Source organism: Notolepis coatsorum (genome assembly GCF_963971535.1).
Source record: "Notolepis coatsorum genome assembly, chromosome: 1".
NCBI classification, from domain to species: Eukaryota; Metazoa; Chordata; class Actinopteri; order Aulopiformes; family Paralepididae; genus Notolepis; species Notolepis coatsorum.
This window is the reverse complement of record NC_140165.1, coordinates 5,005,471-5,029,970: the sequence shown is the minus strand read 5'-3', so window position 1 is coordinate 5,029,970 and position 24,500 is coordinate 5,005,471. Positions and strand designations below refer to the sequence as shown.

Sequence of the window (24,500 nt, the reverse complement as noted above, 5' to 3'; positions counted from 1 at the left end):
TGGGATACACCGCTTGCTCTGGCTAACGTGCGCGCCGCGCGGACTGATGACGACATCAACTCGAGACATTCGCAGCAGCAAAACAAGTCTATTAATAGCCCGTCCATCGGCGCCGGGCATAAGAAGTTAATTAAACATGACAGAAATTATATCGACGATAATTATCGATATCGAGTTATATGAAAATAATTTTATAATTTGATCGTGATAACGTTTTTGGCCATATCGCCCAGCCCTAGTGTCCAATATTAAAACTGTATTTACAGTAGATTTCATTCACGGTTCTTGTGATACTAAATCCAGATTGAACTCTGCCATTGGAAAGAGTAGATTTGGCCCGGATCCATAGATGTGCAACATGGCTTTAACAGTTTCAGTGCCGACCTTGTTTACATTTTTACCCCGTTGAATGCCATCCTCCACTTCAATGTTAGCGTTAACACTTTCACTGCCACTCACGAGATATCTCGGAATTATTAATATCTCGTTGAAAGCCACTCACGCGATTTCTCTGATTTTTTTTTCTTTTTTTCTTTTTTTTTTTAAAGCGATCTGAAATCATATTGCATCACGCGAGCCTACCCTAGTATACCCGAGTGCCGCCGGCGATCGGATGTGGAAAAAAGCGCCCCCTATCGTCTCCCAGATGACATAAGGGATTTTAGAATGGACTCAATGAAAATGGATGTGGAAAAAAATCTTGTACTCCACATTTTCCAGTCCACCCATGCAGCCGGAGTACCAGGGTTCATTCAGGGGGCTCTGAGCCCCGCGGAATCATGTACTGCACTGTACACACGTTGGATCCACTTATCGATTTTTTCGAATGGTGATCAGGAATTGGAATCTACCAGTTGGATACCATCTGATGTCAGGTAAGGAATCTATGTTATCAGTGTTAGGATAATCGGACTCATTTTGATGAAGATATAGGCTGTTTTGTGAAATGGGCTCTATCGTTTTTACTGAAAAAATTCAAGAGGAAATGAACACAGCGATTATCCGTGCGCGGCTCTAATGGGCGTGCGTGTATGTATAATATTGATCATCTAGCGTTTATTTGAAAACTTCATAAATAGGCAGACAAATATCAACGTTCTGGAATATTCCAGTAAAAGACGTTTATCATAGAATGCCCCAGAATGGACTGTTTTTTACCTCAAAACGGGTGCTTTTCAAAATGCTCTCAAACGGAAATGAAGCGATAAAAAACCAATCTGCCTTGACAGCACTGACTGGAAAATAGTCTTTGATAATGCGATGGGCAGATTAGACACATAGCCATAATTTAAAACATAGATTAGGCGATATTAACGATAACATTAAAGTGGATGGTGGCATTGAAGCGCTAACTCTGGCGCAACCTCGTGGCATAGAAAGTGTTAAAAACGCCTAATCTATGTTTTAAATTATAGCTATGTGTCTAATCTGCCCGTCGCTTATCAATGACTTGTTTGCAGTCAACATTGTCGAAACGGATTGTTTTTTAATCGGTTCATATCCTTTTTATAGCATTTCGAAAAGCTATCGTTCTCTCGAAAATTTTTGGAAAATTGAAAGATTCCCCCATAACTGCATTTATTGGAATATTCTCAAATACACTCGACACGTTGTCATTTGTCGGCCTATTTATGAATCGTTTTCAAATAAACGCTAGATTATCGATAGTATATGTGTACTTATGCACGCTATAGAAGCGAGCTGAGAAATCGATTCTCGTTTCCTCAAGATCACACACACACACACATAGGGACACGCTGTTATCTCAGCGAATACAGCTCCGATTACCCCAAGACTGGTAACATAGACTCCTTACCTTAGATCAGATGTTCTCCAAAAAGATTATTCCAATTCCTGATCACCATTCCAAATATCGATCACGCTTATTGATTGATTATTGGCTGCTGTAAATATATATTCCAGGCTGCTTTCCGTCTCGCGATCAGATCCCTCTTGATCGGACGGCTCACCAGCACAATGAAGCCAGTTGGCTCCACCTCTACAGATCCCAGGTCAGTCTAATCGACTGACCTGCAGTTACACAGGGATAGACGATAGAGGGCGCTTTTTTCCCATCTGAGCTCCTGGAGGGGCTGCTGTACCAACGGGAGACTCGGTTGATGAAATATGAATTCAGATCGCTAATAAAAAAAATAAAACAACATTTGTCGTCGCCGGCACTCACCGGGGGGGCTGATAAAACGAGATGTCGTCGCTGGCATCCAAAGTCTTAATAAGGTAATTTATAGGCCTGATATTCTAAATATTCTAAATTCTATAATAATAATTTTCAAATTGCATGTGTCCGGATGGCAGAATTCAGTACTGCATCTACAAAACCTTCTGTTTAATCATCTTTCCTTTATTCATTTGCTTAGATTTTGTCACGTGATCTCAAGGAAGTTGTGAATGAGCTCAGTGACAGTCTTTCATGTCTGGTCATTTTTAGCATGGTGTTATTGTGAAAAATCATAATTTATATTCTCCTTGTTTCATCACAATTTACTCCGCGGTCTCACGCTGACTGAGTCGCTTGTGTTGTGGCTGTGTGTCAGACTCTGGATGCACCCGCCCACCTCTACCTTTGATTGGCTTACCTTGACATTTTACTCAACCTCAGCCAATCGCAGTGAGGTTGGCTGAGAAGGACAGTATGCCTCTCGGCGCAGAAATCTGTCTGATGAAAAAAACAGCTTCAATCATAGTCTATGATTCATAGACAGTAACGCGCCGCATTTTTTGGCAGTAACGATAACAGCGTTATTAAGATTGGAAGAGTAATCCGTTAGATTACTCGTTACTGAAAAAACTAACGCCATTCTTTATAACGCCGTTACTCCCATCACTGGTGAGGAAGGGGGCTGGGGGCGGGGCTCTCTCACTCTACGTTCAATGTCCCTTTCTGTGTGTGTGTTCGCGTCCCATGATCTCTGGTCTTTGGAAATACCAGAGGAGTTTGATAGTATTTACTGAGGATGGACAGATGATGTTGATATTTAAACGTAAGAAATAGAATGCATAAATGAATACATGATCATGCAACATAAAAGAAATTGTTGTAGGAACGGTTTGGGAGATGGAGGTAGGGAGGGGTTTTAGGTTGTTGTCTTTACAGTGAACAGGAGGTCTATTTGTATTAAAAACAATAGATTGTTTTTAGGGATGCCCCGATCGATCGGCCACCGATCGTTATCGGCCGATAATCAGTATAAATATGCGATTGGTGATCGGTGATAATGCTTCATTTTCGCCGATCGTCAAAACCGATCGAAAAACGAGATCTCACTCGCTGAGTTCTGTCTGAGACGCTCCGTCTCCTCCTCCTCCTCCCTTCCCTGTGTAAACATTACAAGCTCGGGCAATAGTCTGCTCTAACCTAGTGCATGAGAGCTCCATGAGCTAACGTTAGCTACCGTTACTGTTTAAACAGAATGACCCAGTCAACTATTCACTTTTAGTTTAATACATGAGGCATTGTTTAATGGTATCTAGCCGGCTAGCTACTGATAGCTCCTGATATCAACAAATGCTCCAGCAATAGTCTAGTAGACCTGCATGATATCTCACGTTAGCGCACGTTAGCTACCGTTAGCTCACTGTTCAAAAAGAAACGTCCCATTAAACTAAATAGTTCACTGAGGCGTTGTTTTAACGTTATATAGCCGGCTAGCAGTAGCTACAGATAGCTCCTGATATCAATGTCTTATAACAGTGATTCGATGCGTATTCGAGCCCCGGCTTGCATCGCAGTCACAAACGGGGCTAGCTGAGGGAGTAGGGTATATCTGCAGAGCCTAGGATATATCTGCAGAGCCGCAGATATACCCTGCTGAGGGCATGCTGAATGTGATTTGATCAGAGTATACACACAGACAGTAGAGATAGCGAGCATTTTGACTTGTTGCGTGGTGATGTCTCGCAGATAATACAACTACAAGTAGGGCTGGGCGATAAAGCCAAAAACATTATCGCGATAAAATTATAAAATTATTTTCATATAACTCGATAATATATACATTTCTGTCAGTAATTAACTTCTTATGCCCGGCACCGACGGACGGGCGCCGACGGACGGGCTATTAATATAGACTCACTTTGTTTGCTGCGCCGGTCAATACGACTAGTTGTAGAGAGCCGTTGCGACTAGCGTGTCCCAACGCCAACTCTTTGAGAAGCGTCGTGGTCCCGGCTTGAATTCTCCATGAATGTGTCCAAGTCCATAATCCATATAAATCCATTTTGTTATATACAACTGTTCCAACAGTCTGAAATGAATGTTTTCTCTTGTGATTATAGCGCGTAATTTCAAAACACCAAAACTGAATGTCTTGTCTCGAGTTGATGTCGTCATCACGGTCATCAGTCCGCGCACGGCGCACCTTTTTCTAAAGACCCCAGATGCATAGATTATTATATTCCACCAGGGGGCAGCATACCGACCGCAACTGGATCATAATTATGCATTAATGGAATTGTGTCGTTTCATTCACGGTTATTGCTGCATCCAAATTTAGTTGGCTATAAGGCCATTTATAGGCCTATGGTATTCTATCTATATTCTATAATAATATTTCAAATAGCATGTGTCCAGATGGCAGAATTCAGTACTATCTAAACATTGTTTAATTAATTTAATCATCTTCGTTCTTCTTCTTCCCTTTATTAATTTGCTTAGATTTTCATCTCAGATCATTTTTAGCATGGTGTTATTCATATTCACTGTCAAAGATGCAATGAAAAATTATAATTTATATTCTCCTTTGTTTCATCACAATTTACTCAAGCCAAGCATAATAACATACACAATATTTCTGACACTGGGAAATGGGAATACATTCCATGAGATTGAGATCCATAGATGTCCCTAGATTTGTAGGTCGGGTTTACAGGTTAAAGGCATTTTTGCCGCTGAATGAAAGCTGAAGAAACCAGAAGGTTAATTGTGGTTCAGAATTATTTTTTATTGTCAAAGAACATGACAAAGTAAGCTAGGCCTACTTGCCAAACCACAAATCTGAGGTAGAAGTTGTTAGAACAACACAAACTGTATAACAAACAATACAACTGCAGTGCCTGGCATTAACAATGAAAATAAATAAATAAAATCTAAATTCTGGCATTATTAATGAAAAATAAATAAGTCTGATAGCACACGTCACATAGCCTAGCTAGCAGACGGTTTCAAACTGTATTTTAAATTTAAATTAGAAACAAGCAAACAAAATAAAGTACTAAAGTAGTAATAATAGTATTGTGATTGTCATTTGGACAAGCAAAGTCATTACTTTAGGTTGCGGGCAAGAAAGACAAGTCTGTCCAGTCAGTGTCCACTCCAGTGTCCACTGTCTCTGGTTTTAAAGCTGCCCTGGTGCAGGTCACAATATGGAACTGCCTGCAGTCAGTGCAGTGCCTGGCATTAACAATGAAAATAAATTAAATCTAAATTCTGGTATTAATATAATGAAAAATAAATTGAATCTCAAGTCTGATTTTAGCACACGTCACATAGCCTAGCTAGCAGACGGTTTCAAACTGTATTTTAAATTTAAATTAGAAACAAAAACAAAATAAACTAATAAAGTGATACAGTATTGTCATTTGGACAAGCAAAGTCATTACAGGTTGCGGGCAAGAAAGACAAGTCTGTCCACTGTCTCTGGTTTTAAAGCTGCCCTGGTGCAGGTCACAATGTTCCCTCCTGTACTAAAAACCCTCTCAGAGGGGGAGCTGGTGGCAGGGATGCACAAGTAGCGCTTTGCCAGTAGGCTCACTTTTGGAAAGTTGTTTTGATGCATTTTCCACCACTCCAAGGGTTCGGTTATGAAGTCTGCATCTGGAGCCAGCAGGTAATTGTCCAGTTCCTTCTCCATTGCCTGGATACCGGTGAGTTGTGTGGGGAGTGGGAGCACAGGGCATGGCTTTTTGAAGAAGCTTCCCAGTGACTTCTTTTTCTGCTTCTTTTGAGGTGGAGCAGCAGCTCCTCCTGCAGCTTCAGCTCCTCCTCCCTCTGCTCCTCCTCCCTCTGCTCCTCCTCCCTCTGCTCCTGCTCCTGAAGCCTGTGAAGTGGATGGGCCTTGGTCTTCCCCGAGCAGCATCTCCGACACCACTCTCTTTTTGATGGCCTCAACCTTCTCTGGCTTTATATATTGAAGTTTGAAACGTGGATCGACCAACGTTGCAACATCAAGCAGCTCATCTAAATGGTCATCATCATACTTCTCATCAAGATATGCCATGATCTTGGTCTTCAGATCTGTTGTGAGCTGCGCTTCATCTTCCGTGCGTTTCAGAATCTGTGTTCTGAATAGATGCAGCACAGGCTTGAGGTAAGATACACTGACATATGATTCACCAGAGAGTGAATCGGTGAACTCCAGGAGTGGACTCAAGGCCTCATTCATGGCTTCCAGGACATCAACATCTTGCCAGGTGGGCACCAAGTGCCTGGTCTTCTTGTCAGCAGTGAGTACCTGAGCGATGGCCTTCTGCTGCTCCAACACCCTTTGCACCATCTTTTGACGTGAGCCCCACCTGGTCGGTGACTCTGACACCAGCTTGTGCTTCGGCAAGTTATGCTCTTCCTGAGCAACTGCCATGTCCCGCTTCTTTTTCCAGGAGTAGGAAAATGCAGCAACAATTTTTTTGCACACACCGACGGCTCGTTCCATCCTCTTGTCTTTCGCTGCTGTCTCTGAGGAGGAAAAGGGAAGAAGGAAATAGGTGTTGACAGTTGTTGTTACATTTTTATTTAATTTCAGATAATTTCTGAGCAGAATCTAGCAGATATAAAATACCATCCATTGACTCTTTGACTGTGACACTTGACAGTCTATACTAAACTTAAAGTAACTGACAAAATGTTAAACAAAAGTCTGAATAAACAGAAAATATACAGTCCGTCGTCATCACAAGTCACAGTCAAATCAATACTGCAGTGCTGCCTGCAACTGAATATTGTAATAAAAAAATGCTTTATTCTTGTAATCACTTTATTTAACTTAGCTGCATAAGTACTATTATAACAGCATGTCTCTCCCTCTACAATATTGAATATTACATGTTGTAATTATTTTATTAGCCTAATCCTTTTTAAACATTTTATATTATCATTATTGCTACTACACAGTAATACAGATTTGAAAATACACGGGTGGGGGACTTCATTAATCACGCTAATACAGAATTATTCAACTAAATTAGAAATGGAACAAAATATGTGACCAGTGAGTGACCACAATATCAGACAGACAGATCTTAATAATAATAAAAAAAAAATTACAAATGGCTGAATGTAGTCGGTGTCCAAAGCACTGGAGGCGTGTCCATTTGTTGATTCCACATGCCTTGAGGATATTCGCCCCACTGTCTGTCGTTATGCAGACTTGTCGATCTTCGCTCAGTCCCCATGAGTCGAGCGCTTCGACAAGTCCTATGGCGATCATCTCGCCAGTATGGTCTTCGGGGAAGTAAGCCGTTTGCAGGCATTTACTTATCAGATTCCACTCGTTGTCGATGAAGTGGATGGTCAGGCTCATATACGGCTCAGACGTCCGACTTGACCACATGTCCGATGTTGTAGCAAAATATGACACCGTTTGCAGCTCCTTCTCGACCATGTCTCTACAGTCTGCATACAGCCGTGGGATAACAGTCTGCGAAAAATGTTTTCGGCCAGGGAGATTGTACCTGTGGTCAATGGCTTTTATCAGCTTCTTGAATCCCACATTTTCTACTGTGCTAATTGGCATCATATCTTTTGCGATAAAATAACCGATTGCACTAGTAATGTCTTTGTGCCTTTTTGATGTTTTGTCGTAGAATTGTGTAAAAGCAGACACGAGTGTTTGTTGCTGCGAGGTCGACGAGGTACTTGCAGACGCATCAGTTGCAGGCGCAGCACGAATTTCAGTTCTTCGTGGCTGTCGGCTGACGCCACCACTCTTTTCCGACTGAATGCGTTTGCATTCAGTGTACTCTAATGCTTGATACACTTTTAGGTGATAGAACATGTTTGTTGTGTTCCCCGTGTTTAAAAAAACAAAATGTGTCCATACTGCCGACGTAGTAACACCTTTCTTATTAATAATTTCCTCTGCATTTGAGGCGCTAAGGTCTGCGGTGGCCGTAGGCGGTGGGTTGTCATCTCCTTCGCTGTCGCTGGAATTTTCATGCATTTTGATTTTCTCCTAAAGTTGTTGCTAAACTAATCTCTTCAACTAATCTCCTCGCTCTGAAATCGAAACCAAAACAGGAGGAGCACATCTGGATCTGTGGTGCGTAAACACGTCATCACGTAACGTTGGTTGTTGGTAGTGATTGTGCTGAGCCGAGGCTCAGCGCAGTGAGCGGAGTCAAACTTGGAAACTCGATATATCGAAACTTTGCGACCACGTTTCATGTTTATTTCGAGGAAATAATTTATCGCGATATTTATCGTTATCGTTTTATCGCCCAGCCCTAACTACAAGTATAATTATATAATATATATATATTTTTTTGTATTTTATTTTTTTATTATTTTTTAAACAAACATATAAACAAACATGACAACACACGATAAGATATACAAGCATTAATTGTCAGGGCACATCCAATGAGATCACCTTTTGGTTAGTTGTTTTATATAAGATATACCCATAATACCTGTTATCTAAAAAAAAAAACCTACACACATATGCTCAGCTCGAACCCCCCCCTCCCGGACCCCACCTTGAGAAGTACCTCCACTATCCCTCGCACCTAACCAGACACTACCATTATAAGCTAGCTTTTATTCTCTCCACCACTTCTAACCACATTGACATTTTGGATTCATTGAGACCCAGAATTCTTGCTGTAGATATTTCATGGTAAATTACATCGAGATATGTAAGAAACCAAACTTTACGGCACATTATATATATTTTACAATTTTTTTTTAATAATTTTATATAAAATATATATTTTTTTAAATCAAAAACGATCGATATCGGATCGGTATCGACCGATATGGCTCAAGACGATCGGTGATCGCTATCGGTGGCAAAAAACGTGATCGGGGCATCCCTAATTGTTTTTCATTTAAATGTCTGGAAGAGCTCAAAAAGAAAAATGTCAAATGATATTTTCGTTGACTTTTTTGAGTTTATCTAAATGTTACTGATTGTGTTAAATGGACATATGATATCGTCTCATATCGATCGCAGGCACCTGAATTGTATCGTATTGTGGCATACTTTGTGATATCGGCAAATATCGTATCGTTGTCCAAATAATCTATCGTATCATATCGTGATGAAACTGGTGATTCCCACCCCTACCCCCCACACCTACAGAATCAAAACAAGCATGTAGAAAATACGAACAAGAGACTAATTGGGAGCAGAGAAACCTTAAACTTTGTTTACAGATTTTATGAAATTACATATTTTTGCAAAAGTAATGAATGAATGAGAACTTTTATTTTAAATGGATACCACAGCTACATTGGACCAGTCACAGTGGACAGACCAGATGTGTTGTTTTGTGTGTTTATAGCACAAGTGCTAGTTTTCAACACTAGTCCATTGGGGCTTTTCTATAAGATATAATCAAATTAACAGTATAATAGAGAATTAAAATCACAAATCAGAACAAATGGTTACCAAAACAAAGAGTCCATGATCAAAATAACAAAACCAGTCTGTGTCTACATATGTGGGCACTGCTGCTTTGATTTCAGCCATACCTTGAGTGCTCTGCTGAAGACATTGACATTGGACTCCCGTTTTAAGCCAGTAGGCAGATAGTTCCATAAGTTTGCCCGGTTAACAGAGAATGCAGACTGTCCAAACGAACTCTTGCACATGGGAACAGTACAGTCACCATTATTGGAAGCTTGTGTGTTTGCTCTGCTAGAGCTCCAACATCTAACCACCAGTCCAGAAAATAATGATGATACATGATTGTACAAACATTTAAAAACGAGTCTAATATTACAGAAAATTACAAAATTGTCAAACGTGAAAAGATTGTGCTTACTCAAAACACTGCAGTGATGCCATCGCATTGGTAATATGACATTACTACATTTCTAGTGTACAATTGCTATAACCATACAGCCTAACTGAAATGTTTCATCTGCTTTAAATTATGATTTTGTCTGTATGGACTTTACAGAGCCGTGTCCAGTGAAGATGTCCCAGGGAAAGAATGACCTCAGTGACGGCCCTAACAAACGTGTCAGAGCTGTTTCACCGGCTGCAGACAAGAAAGATGACCACATAGCCGGTCCTAGCCAACACCATATGCTCTCCGAGGTGGTATTATGCTTCAGTTGTTATGCTTAGGGTTGGGCTATATGAACAAAATCTCATATCACCAGATCTTACTTAGGTTTGACTAGTGGATGAACAAAATCTCATATCACCAGATCTTACTTAGGTTTGACTAGTGGATGAACAAAAATACTAAATATGTCACCAGATCTTTCTTCGGTTTGACTAGTGGATGAACAAAATATCATATCACCAGATCTTCCTTAGGTTTGACTAGTGGATGAACAAAATATATCACCAGATCTTACTTGGGTTTTACTAGTGGATGAACAAAATATATCACCAGATTATTTAGGTTTGACTAGTGGATGAACAAAATATCATATCACCAGATCTTCCTTAGGTTTGACTAGTCAAGTGGATGAACTAAATATATCACCATATTTGACTTAGGTTTGACCAGTGGATGAACACAATATATCACCATATCTGTGTTAGGTTTGACTAGTGGATGAACAAAATACATCACATATATGTCTTAGGTTTGACTAGTGGATGAACAAAATACAGCACATATATTTCTTAGGTTTGACTAGTGGATGAACAAAATACATCACATATATTACTTAGGTTTGACTAGTGGATGAACAAAATACAGCACATATATTTCCTAGGTTTGACTAGTGGATGAACAAAATACAGCACATATTTTTTAGGTTGACGCATCCACTCCAATGATAGAAGTGGGCACATATTGGCCATTTTGGCTACAGAGCTACATCGGAGTTCACTTGTTTGGTCCACGCCAGCGTTTCAAAAGAGCTTTCACACCACCCAAAACCAACCGGACTATCCGAGGAAACAAACCAGGGTTTGATTAAGGCGGACCAAAGAGCTCAGGTGTGAAAGCGACCTTAGACTGTAGGAGTTCAGGAATCTACTCTTTTTGGGTAGACTCTAGAGCCATATGAAATCCGCGTTCACGGAATCGCGGACGGAATCGCGGAATTAACCAATAAAAATGGAATCAACTGCAAAACGTGGAATATTGCAGAATTTGGCCTAATCTGGACTGAAATTTCGTTTTTGGGTGGAACGTTTGGTGCGACCGGGGAGGCGGGGACGCTACAGCGTGTTTGCCCCGAGGCCCGAGCACACTGCTCACGAACAGACGGACGGGCGGCTGCCTCTTCACTTCCGCTCCCATGTTAACGGACGATAGTAGGCACACTGGCCGCGAGCGGGAGCGCGCCTCGCGAGCGGCAAGCTATTTTTTCGCCTCGATCCTATTTGAGGCGGCACGCCACACGCATTGTCACAGAAATACAATTGAATATCTGCATTATTACCACAGATATAGATGTTGTTCAACCAGCTGTGTCTATCTGCAAATAAACGCCCAACCCCCCCTGTCTGTATGTTTGTTTATACCTATAACTATTACAATGTTGCATAATAATAATAATAATAATAATAATAACAGCAGGATATAGCAGTCATTAAGTCAATCCACCTTGTCACCTATAATGACAAACGTTTTATTTGTTTCCTGACAGCTAATTATGATTGAACAGCAACCAGTAGGCTTATATCAGTGTATATTTTATTAACAGATTGCAGAATGGGTATACACTACAGTACAGCTTTCTTTCTCTCTTTCTCTCTCGTTTTCTCTCTATCTTTCAATAGATGTTGTTCAGCCAGCTAATGTGTCTATCTTTCCCAATGCAAATAAACAATATTACTATAGTTAGTACCCTGCCCTGTCTGTCTGTTTGTCTATCTGTCTATATCTGGTTGCCTGTCTGTCGCGACAGAGACAGATAGAGAGGGGGGGGGGGAAGAGGGGGGGGAGAGAGCGAGAGGGAGAGATAGAGAGAGCTCTTGCTGCTGGGGCTCCACGCTGCTCTTTCAGGAGTACAGTCACACTGATCATCATTCTAAAATGACTGACTTTGCATATAGACTAGGCATTTACAGCTGTCCCAATGTAAATGTGCCTTCCTCGGTTCGCTTCCGCACGCTCAAGTCGTTGGTCCAGTGTGCCTGACCAGACACAATTGTGAAATTCATTCGTGAGCAGTGTGCTCGGGGCGTTACACACAACACAGCCGCGGTGCTCAAGCGTCTGGCTGCTTCAGTGTTAACATCGTCAAGAAGCTAAACAATTCCACAATAAGCCCTCAATTCAGAGCAGAACAGTATCCTAATGACTTTTATGCCTCCGGTGATGAGGTGTTTTGCTAATTCTGTCAACGTTCCGTGGACTGGACCCGCAAAAACACTTGCGACACTATTGTGATTAAATAGCTATAACGTTAGGACATGACATTGATAGCGTCTAGCTAAATCTAGTGCACCCATCCATTTGTTTAATGCAAACGATTGTCATTATACACTGCCCTTTATAAACTAAATACACTTAAATAGCTATGTAACGTTATAGGACTATAGATGGAAATGATAGCTTCTAGAAGTTCTAGCTAAATCTGGTGCACCCATCCATTTGTTTAATGCAAACGATTGTCATTATACACTGCCCTTTATAATCTAAATAAACTTAAATAGCTATGAAACGTTACAGTACATAGGACTATAGATGGAAATGATGGCTTCTTGCTAAATCTAGTGCACTCATCCATTTGTTTAATGCAAACGATTGTCATTATACACTGCCCTTTATAATCTAAATAAACTTAAATAGCTATGAAACGTTACAGTACATAGGACTATAGATGGAAATGATAGCTTCTTGCTAAATCTAGTGCACCCATCCATTTGTTTAATGCAAACGATTGTCATTATACACTGTCCTTTATAAACGAAATAAACTAAACTAAAGGTGCCTAAATTATGCATTACTATATTTCATCACAATATAATAGATATAGCTAGGTTACTGACATTGTCATTGTGATAATGTCAGTAGTAGCTAGCTGTATCTATTGTTTACACTTGAAATATGTATTTTTATTTTGTCACAATATTAATTGAAAAATATTGTGTAAAATTGAACTGTATTTCTGAGTTGCAGCACTTAAAACATTAAATGGACTGTTATATCTTATTCAATTGTGGACATTTATTCATTCCCACTTATTAGACACTATTTCTGATGGTAAAATGAGCATAAAAAGCAAAATACAGAATTCTGAAATATTAAAACGGAAAAAATGGAATTTGGGGAAAAATTAAAATGGAATTTGGAAAATAATAAAACGGATTTCATATGGCTCTAGTAGACTCTTTGCTAGTTTTGACATTATTATGGTATTGATTTTTCCAATACCAGTTACAATGTCATATGACATCTACATGCATTAAAGCGTTCCGTCTCCAGACGGATTTCAGTATTTTTTTTTGTCAATTTGATTTGGAGTCTTTGGCTACCTGGTATAATATGATTTGTAGATGCATACAGATTGAAACAACATTTAGCCAATCAGAGCCGTCAAATATCATGAAAAGGGGCGTTTTGACCATTCTAACCAATCAAACGTGAGCTTGACGCACACGCACGCTGCTCGCAGTGCCCTCCCCCTCACAGACATGTCTCATTTGCACCGAAGATAGCAAGCGTGCAGGTCCTCTTTTAAACACCACTGAAGCATTAAACAATGGCCCAGTAAACTATTCACTTTAGTTTACTACACGAGGCGTTGTCTAACATTATCTAGCTGGCTAGCTGATTGCTCATAACATAGTTGAAATTCGTTTTTGAAGCTGTGGCTAACGTTAGCTAGCTACCGCTCTTCGGGTGGCTAACGTTAGCTACCTAGCAACTGTAGCTTGCTAATACGGGCTGTCCTGGCTGGCTAACTTTTAATTCGCAATGGAGTGGAGCTAACTAACTGTACAAATCGATGTGATTGGCTGAGACTGTATTTTGTACGGTTGGCTGCCTGGCTGTTGTGGATTCGGGTAGCCAGCTAACATCAACTCAATGTCAACACTATGTCGACACTCTGAGCGAGTTTGCAGACAGCAATGTAACAAACAATATGGTCCGTGCGGAACCATTATCCCCAACATATAGTTCCGTGTGTGAATAATGTTGAGCCACCACAAAAGATGAATCCAAAGTTTAATATAGTAAGAATAGTACTAGGCTATATACGGTATATGTCACAAATGTAACATTACTATATTCCTGTATGTCATGTATGTCCCTATGCCATAAATGTCATGATGTCAATGTCATGTATGTCATAAATGTCACTATGAATTGAAAATGGGGGACCCTGATGATGTAAACAAGACAAACGTCTTTCTCTGGTCTGCATCCCCTTAACAATTGTGTGTATTGAGCCATACTGTATTGTACCCATTCTGCAATCTGTTAAATATTGATTGATTGAACATTTTATTGGAACGCAGTAACGTACTGTATATGTGTATGTCATAAATGTTATGATGAATTGAAAATGGGGGACCCTGATGTAAACAAGACGAAAGTATTGCTCTGGTCTGCATCCCCTTAACAATTGTGTGTATTGAGCTGTACTGTATTGTACCCATTCTGCAATCTGTTAATAACGTTTTCAATCAAACGTGACGAGCCAGGTCAATTTTAGCATGTTAATTTATGGAATATGCAATCTAACAGCTAACGTGAACTTTACAGTTAATTACATGGATAATAATGTTAATGTAGTTAGTTCATTCCAGGCCATCATTAGGCTCTAAAATTCATAGGCAGTAGCCTATAAATGAAAATGAAATATAAATGTATAATATCATAATGATCCATTTAGATTAGATGTCAACATTAAACAATAAACACTCTTAAAATTAAGTGCAACCAGTTAGATTAAATTAAAACACTTTGTTTTATTTATAACATGATGTTGCTCCTTTTTATTTAGGGAAGAAGCATCAAATTCTGATGAAAGCACGGCTAAATCCAGGTCCTGCATTAGTGGATTATTTCCAGCAGACGAGCAATGCATCAAGCAGCACAGCTACATCCACATCAACAAGCAGCAGTGTAGTGAGAGCCAGTACAGTGGAAGCAGCCAGTGGAGTAGCTTGCAGTGGAGTTGCCCCTCTACCATCCACAGGCTCATCCAAGAACCAGTCAACCAGCCACACCACAGGCACCATTAAATCATTTGTTACCCCTAATCCAACACTTCAAGCTGAAATATGCTGGGCAACAAAAGCTGTAACCAGCCACTATTCCTACCATTCATGTAATGACATGGGGGCCATGTTTCAAAAAAAAAATCCTGACAGTGAGATAGCAAAACAATTTACTTGTGGGGAGAATAAAGTGGCATACCTCACCACATTTGGGATAGCTCCTCATTTCTCTTCCCTGATGAAGGCCAAAGCCAAGAAAGAATCTGGATATGTACTTCTGTTTGATGAAAGTCTAAATCGGGAAATGCCAGCTTGACATGCACATGAGATTCTGGGATGATAATCAAGTAAACTCAAGGTATCTGACATCTTTTTTCATGGGCCATCACACCCCAAAACAAATACATGAGAAGGTTGAGGCAGTGTGTTCGGATATCGGCTTCCAAAACCTGATTCAGCTGTCTATGGATGGCCCAAATGTTAACTGGAAGCTATTCTCCCTGGCCCAGCAAAACATAGAAGAACAAACAGGCAAGACGATGCTAAATGTAGGAAGCTGTGGTTTGCATATACTACACAATTCCTTCAGAGGAGGGTGTGCATCCACAGACTGGGAGCTAGGAAATGCTCTGTCAAGCCTTAAATGGCTATTCAAAGATGTTCCAGCTCGTAGGGAGGACTATACAGCAGTCACTGGTTCCTCGTCCTTCCCTCTTGACTTCTGTAGTCATCGATGGCTGGAAAATGTGGAGGTGGCTGAGCGTGCACTAGAGATTTTGCCTTCTCTGAAAATGTACATTAATGCAGCCAAAACTAAAATGGTAACAGAACCATCTACTAAGTCTTTCAAGACTGCTCAGATGATTGTTCAAGATGACCTCTTCCCAGCAAAGCTCAACTTCTTTCTAATGGTGGCTAGGGAAATAACACCATTTTTGAAGTTATACCAGACCGACAAACCCATGCTGCCGTTTATGAGTGTGGATCTCACCAATATGCTGAGGAGTCTAATGGAGAAGTTCATCAAGCCCAGTGTCATGAAGGACGCAACTACCACAGTGAAGCTTCTCCAAGTTGACTATGCTGACCCAGTCAACCACATGGATGTCACCAAACTGAGTGTGGGATTTGTCACAGAGCGAGCTCTGCAGGAGCACATGAAGAAGAACTCAAATGCTGAGAGGCTGAGGCTGGAGTTCAGGCAGAACTGTAAGGTGTTTTTGCTGAAGATGGTCTCCAAGCTTTTTGAAAAGGCTCCACTCAAGTATCCTCTTGTTAGAAGCATCTCTGTCCTGGATCCTAGGGAGCTCATCAAGAGCAAAGAGAGAAGCACCCGGAAACTCACCACTTGTCTGCGGCTCCTTGTTGAAACTGGCCGCATTGAAGAGAAATCATGTGATGAGATTCTGAGGGAGTTTGGTCACTTCTATGACTACAGCTTGATGTCAGTGTCCGATCCCTTTAGGAACTTCAACCCAGAAAGTGGAAGGTTGGATGAATTCTATCATGAATGTTTATCCAACAAAGCAGAGTGGTGCCATCTATGGGGAGTAATAAAACTCCTCCTGATCCTTTCACACGGTCAAGCCACTGTCGAGAGAGGGTTTTCGGTCAACAAAGAAGTGATGGTGGAGAACCTCAAAGACTATTCATTGATTGCCCAGCGGGTTATTCATGACCATGTGCAGAGTGTTGGAGGGCTGCTCAACATAGCCTACACAAAGGAGCTACTCCTCTCTGCAGCTGCTGCCAGGCAGAAGTATCACATGTATCTTGATGACCAAAAACGTCTAAAGCAAGATAAGCAGAAGGCACAGAAGAGGAAAGGACTAATGGAGGAGATAACCGAGATAAAGGCCAAAAAAAAGAGAATGGAGGAGGATATAAGGGTCCTCCTGAAGTCTGCTGATGCCAATGCAGAAAAAGCTGAGTCTATAGGGAAATTGAGCTTCATCTCAAAGTCCAATGGCCTTCGAAGAGCTGCAAAAGAAAAAGAAATAAGTCTAGAGACTGTGGAGAAACAGCTAACCGACAAACTCAAGGAACTGAAGGACACTCCCTAATAGGCCCTGCCCTATTTGGCCTAACTAGGCCAATTATATTTTTTACACTATTTTGTGTTCGATGCAGTGTTTTTCTCAAGGAGATGTTTTTCTTTTGCACAATACAAAGTGTTTGATTTTGTATACATTTAAGGCTCAAGGAGCTGATTGACTGCCTACCTCAAAGACTTCTTCTTTTGCACATTTTGAGTAAATATTTAATTTACCACAGCCTGTTTGCACTATTTTGTGTTGTTCGATGCAGTTTTTTCTCAAGGAGATATGTTTTGCTTTTAAAGTAAAAGTGTTTGATTTTGTATACATTTTGTATAGTACATTACATACATACAGCTCAAGGAGCTGATTGACTGCCTACCTCAAAGTCTGTTCTCTTATTTAGCAAATGTTCATTAAATATTTGATTGAAATTGAAGTTTTATCTGGTGATTATTTGAGTGATTGTTTACCTATAGGAATGAACTAACTACCTTAACATTATTATCCATGTAATTTACTGTAAAGTTTACGTTAGCTGTTAGATTGCATATTCCATAAATTAACATGCTAAAATTGGCCTGGCTCGTCACGTTTGATTGATTGATTGAAAACTTTATTAACAGATTGCAGAATGGGTACAATACAGTACGGCTCAATACACACAAATGTTAAGGGGATGCAGACCAGAGCAATACTTTCGTCTTGTTTACATCAGGGTCCCCCATTTTCAATTCATCATGACATTTATGACATACACGACATACAGATATACAGTACGTTACTGCATAACACATCGGCTCAGCCAGGTTATATATGATGCCAAGTCTACATAATTTTGGTTGTTTATAACTTTATAGCACAATAACATCTGATTTAATGTGATGGAAGAAGTGAAATAATCATTGAGTAAATAATAAATTTACCACAGCCGCATAAGATGCTGGAAAATCTTGAAAATGCACCTTGAAAATGCTTGAAAAGTGCTTGCATTTTGCCTTGGAAAAGGTGTACAAACCCTGAATAATAAAGTACCCTCCTCTCGTTGGGCTTGCGGCTCTGCAGATATACCCTACTCCTCTATCGAGGTTCCAAGCGACCCTATTGGGTACCAGAAAAGTCACGTGAAACATTGCAGACCACTGATTGGTCAGAAGAGAGACGCGTGTGTGTTGGAGCGGCCTGCAGTTTTTTACGTCCTGAATGTCAGCCATTGATCAGAGCTCATCACAATACGGCTAATAACGTTAGCTTTAGCTCCCCGCCGGAGTGGACTACCATCGCTCCTCAGGAGTACTAAACGAGACATAATGATTTTACTGTCTGCAACGAATGTTATAATAAAAGCCCTTCGTTCTATACACTTGTCTGATTGAAAACTTTATTAACAGACCGCAGAATGGGACAACTCGGCACGCTCTGAGCAAAGAAAGGAACTGAGATATGAATTGAGTATTGCTTGCTATGGTCCGGTAAATACGCTGATGTTATTGAACGTATAACTATATAATGTTAATGCCACAAAACGAATGCCTTTATTATAAAGTAGTAACTTTATAGTAATAATAATAAGAAAGGGTTGGGGGGGTAACCACCCCTGCCCGCAACACCGAGTGAACGGCGCACGACCAGAGGGGAAACTTCGAATCCGTGTTTCACTTTCAATAACTAATGCGTGCTTGCCGAATCCCAAACAATATTCATGCTGCAAAGTCATCCTCTAAAGATAGACATTTAGACTAGAGGCAGGTTATATGCTATAAAGAGTAGACTACTACAAAAAAAAATGCATTCAAACTTTAATTTTTTATTTTTTGTGTGCGTGCGGTAATAACCGCGGCGGTAGGAAATATTTTGCAAATTTGTGCGTAAGGAAAACATCAATACCGCGGCAGCTCTACCTGCATCTATTTGATATCAGTATCAAAATAATTTCCAAATTAACCGTCAAGTCAAGTACATTTTATTTATATAGCACATTTCCAGGCAGTGGAAGCTGGCACCAAAGTGCTTCACAGGCAGGTTGATAAAAACAAAATAATGTGATGCAAGATATAAGATTAAAAACATAGTAAAGCAATGAAAGTAATAAAAACAGGTAGGGCACAGTAAAACAAAGAGGATAGAAGGGCCAGGGGTCTAGTAGTGATTAAGTGGGGGGGAAGGCCAAGGAGAACAGGTAGGTTTTTAAAAGTGATTTAAAAGCCTGCACGGTCTGGGCGGTCCGTACGCTGAGGGGGAGGCTGTTCCACAATCTAGGGGCTGCAGTGGAGAAAGCTCTGTCTCCCCTAGTCTTGAGCCTAGTTCTAGGCACCACCAATAGCAGCTGGTCAGCTGATCTGAGGGATCGGTGGGGGGTGTGGCGGTGCAAGAGCTCAGACATAGGTAGGAGCCGTGCCATTTAGTGATTTAAAAACATTTAGGGATAATTTAAAATTGATCCTAAAGCGAACAGGCAGCCAGTGGAGCGAGGCCAAAACTGGGCTGATGTGTTCATGTTTTTTTGTTTTGGTGAGGAGGCGCGTGGCTGCGTTCTGCACCAGTTGTAGGCGGCGAAGCAGGGATTTGTCGATGCCCGTGTAAAGGGCATTGCAGTAGTCGAGGCGAGTGGTGACAAAGGCATGTATCACTGTCTCTAGGTTACTTTGGGAGAGGTATGCCTTTGTCTTCGCCAGGAGTCTAAGGTGGTAAAAACAGTGTTTGACTACGGCGCTGACCTGTTTGTCAAATTTAAAATTGCTGTCGAAGATGACCCTGAGGTTCCTGACAGAGGTGGAGAGGTTTGGACCCTGGGGACCAAGTGCGTCAATGAGGGGGGCCGGGGGGGCACTATTAAAAACAATGACCTCAGTTTTCCCTTCGTTTAATGTCAGGGAGTTTTCAGACATCCAGCACTTGATTTCTGCCAGGCAGTCAAGTAGTGGTTTTATTGTTTTCCCTTGGGTGGGTTTTAAGGGGAGGTAGACCTGCACGTCATCGGCGAAGCAATGGAATGGAATGAGATGTTATGTTTTGCCAAGATCTGGCCTAGGGGGAGTATATATAGGAGGAAGAGAGTGGGACCCAATATCGACCGTTATGAATATCTGGTTGATTTCAAATAAGTGGTTAGCTGGCAAACCAGTTATCTGTCCACACACACCGCCCACCCCCCTTATTACAATCCAAACAAAGAGTATACTTTTCAATACATTGGTTGAGCATTGGTTGAGCATAAGTGAATATGTTATGAACAAATTAAAAGTTTGAACTAGTTAACGATTGTCTTCCAGGGATGAATTGATACGGGTATCGGGATTGGGGGGGATTTCCCAATGCTAAAATCTGACACCAAGAGAGCATGTGATTTGATTAAACTCCAAGCAGCATAATACCCTGTTTGGCCCATCTTGTACCCTAGCATGTGGGGAAACTTGGCATGGCCAAACACTTGTCTGACTTGTGAGTTAAAGGGATAGTTTGGATTTTTGGACTCTTAGGTGGTATGAAATACTTGCTAGTAGTATAGTTGATGCGATGCCATTAGCTTAACTCGCAGAGTACCGTGGTCTGAGTTCTGGCCTGGTTCTGAGTGAACCGGGAAGCTTCAGACAGGCAGCAAATGAGGTCATGAGACAAAAAAGTGTTATTCCACCACACAATAACCTGCAGGCAAAAGTTGTAATCATCCACAGCAGAAAACATTTCCTATGCTTCAGAGTGAAATGATGTGTTGGAACTAGTCTCAGTGTGAGATAGTCACTAAATGCTTCAGAGTGACATGATGTGTTGGAACTAGTATCAGTGTGACGTAGTCACTAAGGGGCCTTTCTCACTCACCAATCGGGGTCGAATCAGCGCTCCCGGAGACGGGGGGGGGAGTGTTCTCACTCAGACGGACACACGCCTTTTGGGATCGAAGCGGCGCTGATTCGTACTACCCCCCGCTGAACCTGGGACGCTTGAAATAGGTGGTCTCGGGTGCGGGCGGCGTGACGCACACAACGTCGTTACTGTAATGCTTTTCATGCTTGCTTGAATTTTGGGCAGATAAAACCACACAGCAACAACTGGACAATACCCACAAAAACGATATTTATGGTAAATTTGCGAGTTCAGACCTCAACCAAGAACAAGCATGTGGAGCCTCACAGCTCAGTGGATGAAAACATGAAACCACGTTACACAAAGCACTTCCCTGGCTCGCATTAGGCCTGGCAATTTTGTTTGCCATTGCTATGTCTATACATTGGTTTCTTGTTCCAATGCATTTATTTCTATTAGACCAGTGGTGCCCAACCAGTCGGCCGTGGTCGACCAGTAGATCAATGACATGTAATATAATTGTCACGAGTGATGGGATGTTAGCTGCTGAACAGGCTAAGCTAACTAGCGTTAGCCGTTAGCGTTAGCCATTGCTGTCTACTAAACTTTCCACCACCATGTTAATACTCTTCTTCCTGTTTACATTTTCGAGCGTGACATCATCGCCTACGGCAAGCTACACGCTCAAAACGCAAACCGTAAACAGAACCCGGAGCGAACCAAGACTGCAGTGTGTACACAAACTAGAGGGGGGGGGGAGTTCGCACTCTGACCCGGAATGAGGACGGTACGGACCGGAACGGACAGAATGAGTGAGTGAGAAAGGCCCCTAAATGCTGGGTCTTGAAGCATAGAAAATGAGGCACACAGTTTTCTGCTGTGGGTGATTAAAACTTCTGCCAGGTCAGAACTCCGACCACGAGACTCGGTGTGTAAACTGAGGGCACTGCATCAACTATACTACTATAGTATTTCATACCACTTGATGTCCAAAACTCGGAACTATCCGTTAAGGTGACATTCTCATCATCAAGTACCAGTGACGAGACATGTCTAACATATAAAAAAAAAAAACTCAGCCAAACCTGTCAATCTACAATTACTCTGGGGAGAGTGAACGTTGTACTTTGCAAGACTCTTATTGTTACTGTTTTTTATCTGGTATTTTTAGGCCACAGCCCCACTGATATCCAGTACAGTGGAGGAGATGACGTCTTGCAGTCACCTCTCTCTGTTGGGACTAAAGGAACTATCTGTCTACTTGGTGGACTGCATTAAAACACCAGGACTTAAAGGAACTGTGAATGAAGGAGGAGGTAAGGCTCTAATTCTCAACACAAGATCACAAGAGCGCCCTAGCCAAGACAGGCAACAGCACAATTAACAGGGTTGCAGATATTTCATTTCAACCTTTATTTAAAAATCTTAAGCTTCTGAAGTTTCCCTCATTTACAGAAACGACGATTGTACAAATGTAAACGGTACATAATAAAAGCAATATTCACAGAAAATGAAACCCAAAAGAGTAATAATAATATAAAAAAAAAAATCTAAAATAATACAAAAATCTAAATAAATAAATACCAGTGTTTTTTGCGCCTTTCTGCAAGAGAAGGCCAACCCACCCTATCATACAGGACACAATGGTGAGTATCATATCTGTCACCATTAATAAACCTAAGCTGAGTGATATGCAGAATCCAGAGGTTTAAGAGCTGATGCCGCAGCATGCCTATAAATTACATCACCATATTCAGTTCTGTTATTTTTTGTTTTGGGTTTTGGACACAACAATGGTCATTCTATAAATCGCCAAAGTTTTACCAGCTGCTATTGCAGCATTGTCCGAAAAGGGATGGGGAGAAGCACTAGGCTTGTCAGGCCCTACCCCTGAAGACTTGCGTTTATTTTATTTTTTAAACATTTACATACATAGTACATACATAGTACTTACATATAGTACACATTACAGTACACATTACATGTACATTACATACAAAATACATTGTATTGTCATACATGTATTTTTTTTATTAATTAAATTCAATTAAAGCTCTTCTTCCCTTCTGTACGGAAATAGATTTTTTTAGTCTAGATTTGAATTGATTTATGTTTTCACAATATTTTTGTTCATCCTCTAGCCCAGGGGTGGCCAACCAGTCAGAGACTAAGAGCCACAAAAAAATGACTGTGGTACCACAAAGAGCCACACCATATACCAGCGTTTCTCAACCTTTTTTTTCAGTCACGGCACCCTTCATGTGTTTATAGGTCTCACCCTCTGGCCTCTGAAGTTGCTAATGTCTTTTTTATTTTTGGCCTCACAGGGTTAAAAGTACCCTGTGAGACCCACGGTTGCAAAATTACAAAATCACTTTTAGCCATTTAAAAAAATAATGTTTATTTAAAAAATGTTAAAGGGGAACTATTTTACTATTTCTTTCACTATTTGGGCACTTTTACACAATTCCTGTGAGTCTATGGAACACCTAGGTTTTTTTTTTTTTAAATGCATTGTTTTGTATTTCTAATCAAGTACTAAAAACCGCATTTTTCTACCTCAAACCGTTTTGAGGCTGGGCTCCAACCACTGTGTGGCCTGGTGCCAACTGCCACATCAACTGCCACATTATTATGCAGCTGAGAAATCTCTGACATCACAGATATGCACATTTTCAGATGACTCAGTTCAGTGAGGGTGAATATTGTGAGAGGAGAATTGGAAGAATTCGCCAATATGAGAATTAGAGACATATATCCTATTAATATAAGTCCACATAGCTAAGAAACAATGGTAAACACTGAAAAAAGCCATTTATAAGATAGTTCCCCTTTAAGCACATGTATAGTCAATTGGTCCTGTTGTTCAGCCTCACAATGCTATTTGATAGTAAATGTGTTTATATGTCCCACCCTCTGGCCTCTGAAGTTGCTAATTTCTTTTTAATTTGGGCCTCACAGGGTTAACCTCTAAAGCCCGAGATATACAGTAAAAGTGTATATTTTCAGCATTATGTTTGTTTACCAATTATTTTAACTGTTATTAGTGAAATATAAGATTATAGAAATCTCAGGGCATTGAGTCGGAAACCGGCGCATATTGACAGGAGGAAGTGGCACAGCCAAAAGTGAGTGTAGTCTTTTGAAGGAAGAGACTCAGGGCTTTCAAATTTCGAAAAACTACCCTACCCAGCCCCTGTCAATCATCTGACTTCTGGATTTACTTTTTAATTTCTCTTATTTTTTGGGATTATCTCCCACAAACCTGAACGTTATTGCCATAAAACAGAACGCAGTTAGTTTCTCTACCTTTCTGTGAACGTCTTGCAAAAAACGGTGTTGC

General features: G+C 40.8%; 1 protein-coding gene across 4 annotated transcripts in view; it reads left to right on the top strand.

Annotated features, from left to right (window-relative positions):
* LOC311234362 (serine/threonine-protein kinase 36-like) overlaps window positions 1-24,500 on the top strand; it is a 58,760-nt gene that overhangs the window by 11,185 nt on the left and 23,075 nt on the right. For 2 of the 4 annotated variants that reach the window (XM_084321517.1, XM_084321516.1), the window contains 2 exons: window positions 10,138-10,277; window positions 22,329-22,473. The exons of 1 other annotated variant lie outside the window; for it this stretch is intronic. In XM_084321517.1, coding sequence (XP_084177643.1) covers window positions 10,155-10,277; window positions 22,329-22,473 — 268 coding nt within the window. In that variant the 5' untranslated portion in view covers window positions 10,138-10,154. The remainder of the gene's footprint in view (window positions 1-10,137; window positions 10,278-22,328; window positions 22,474-24,500) is intronic. One more of the 4 variants, XM_084321518.1, reaches the window with a different exon arrangement.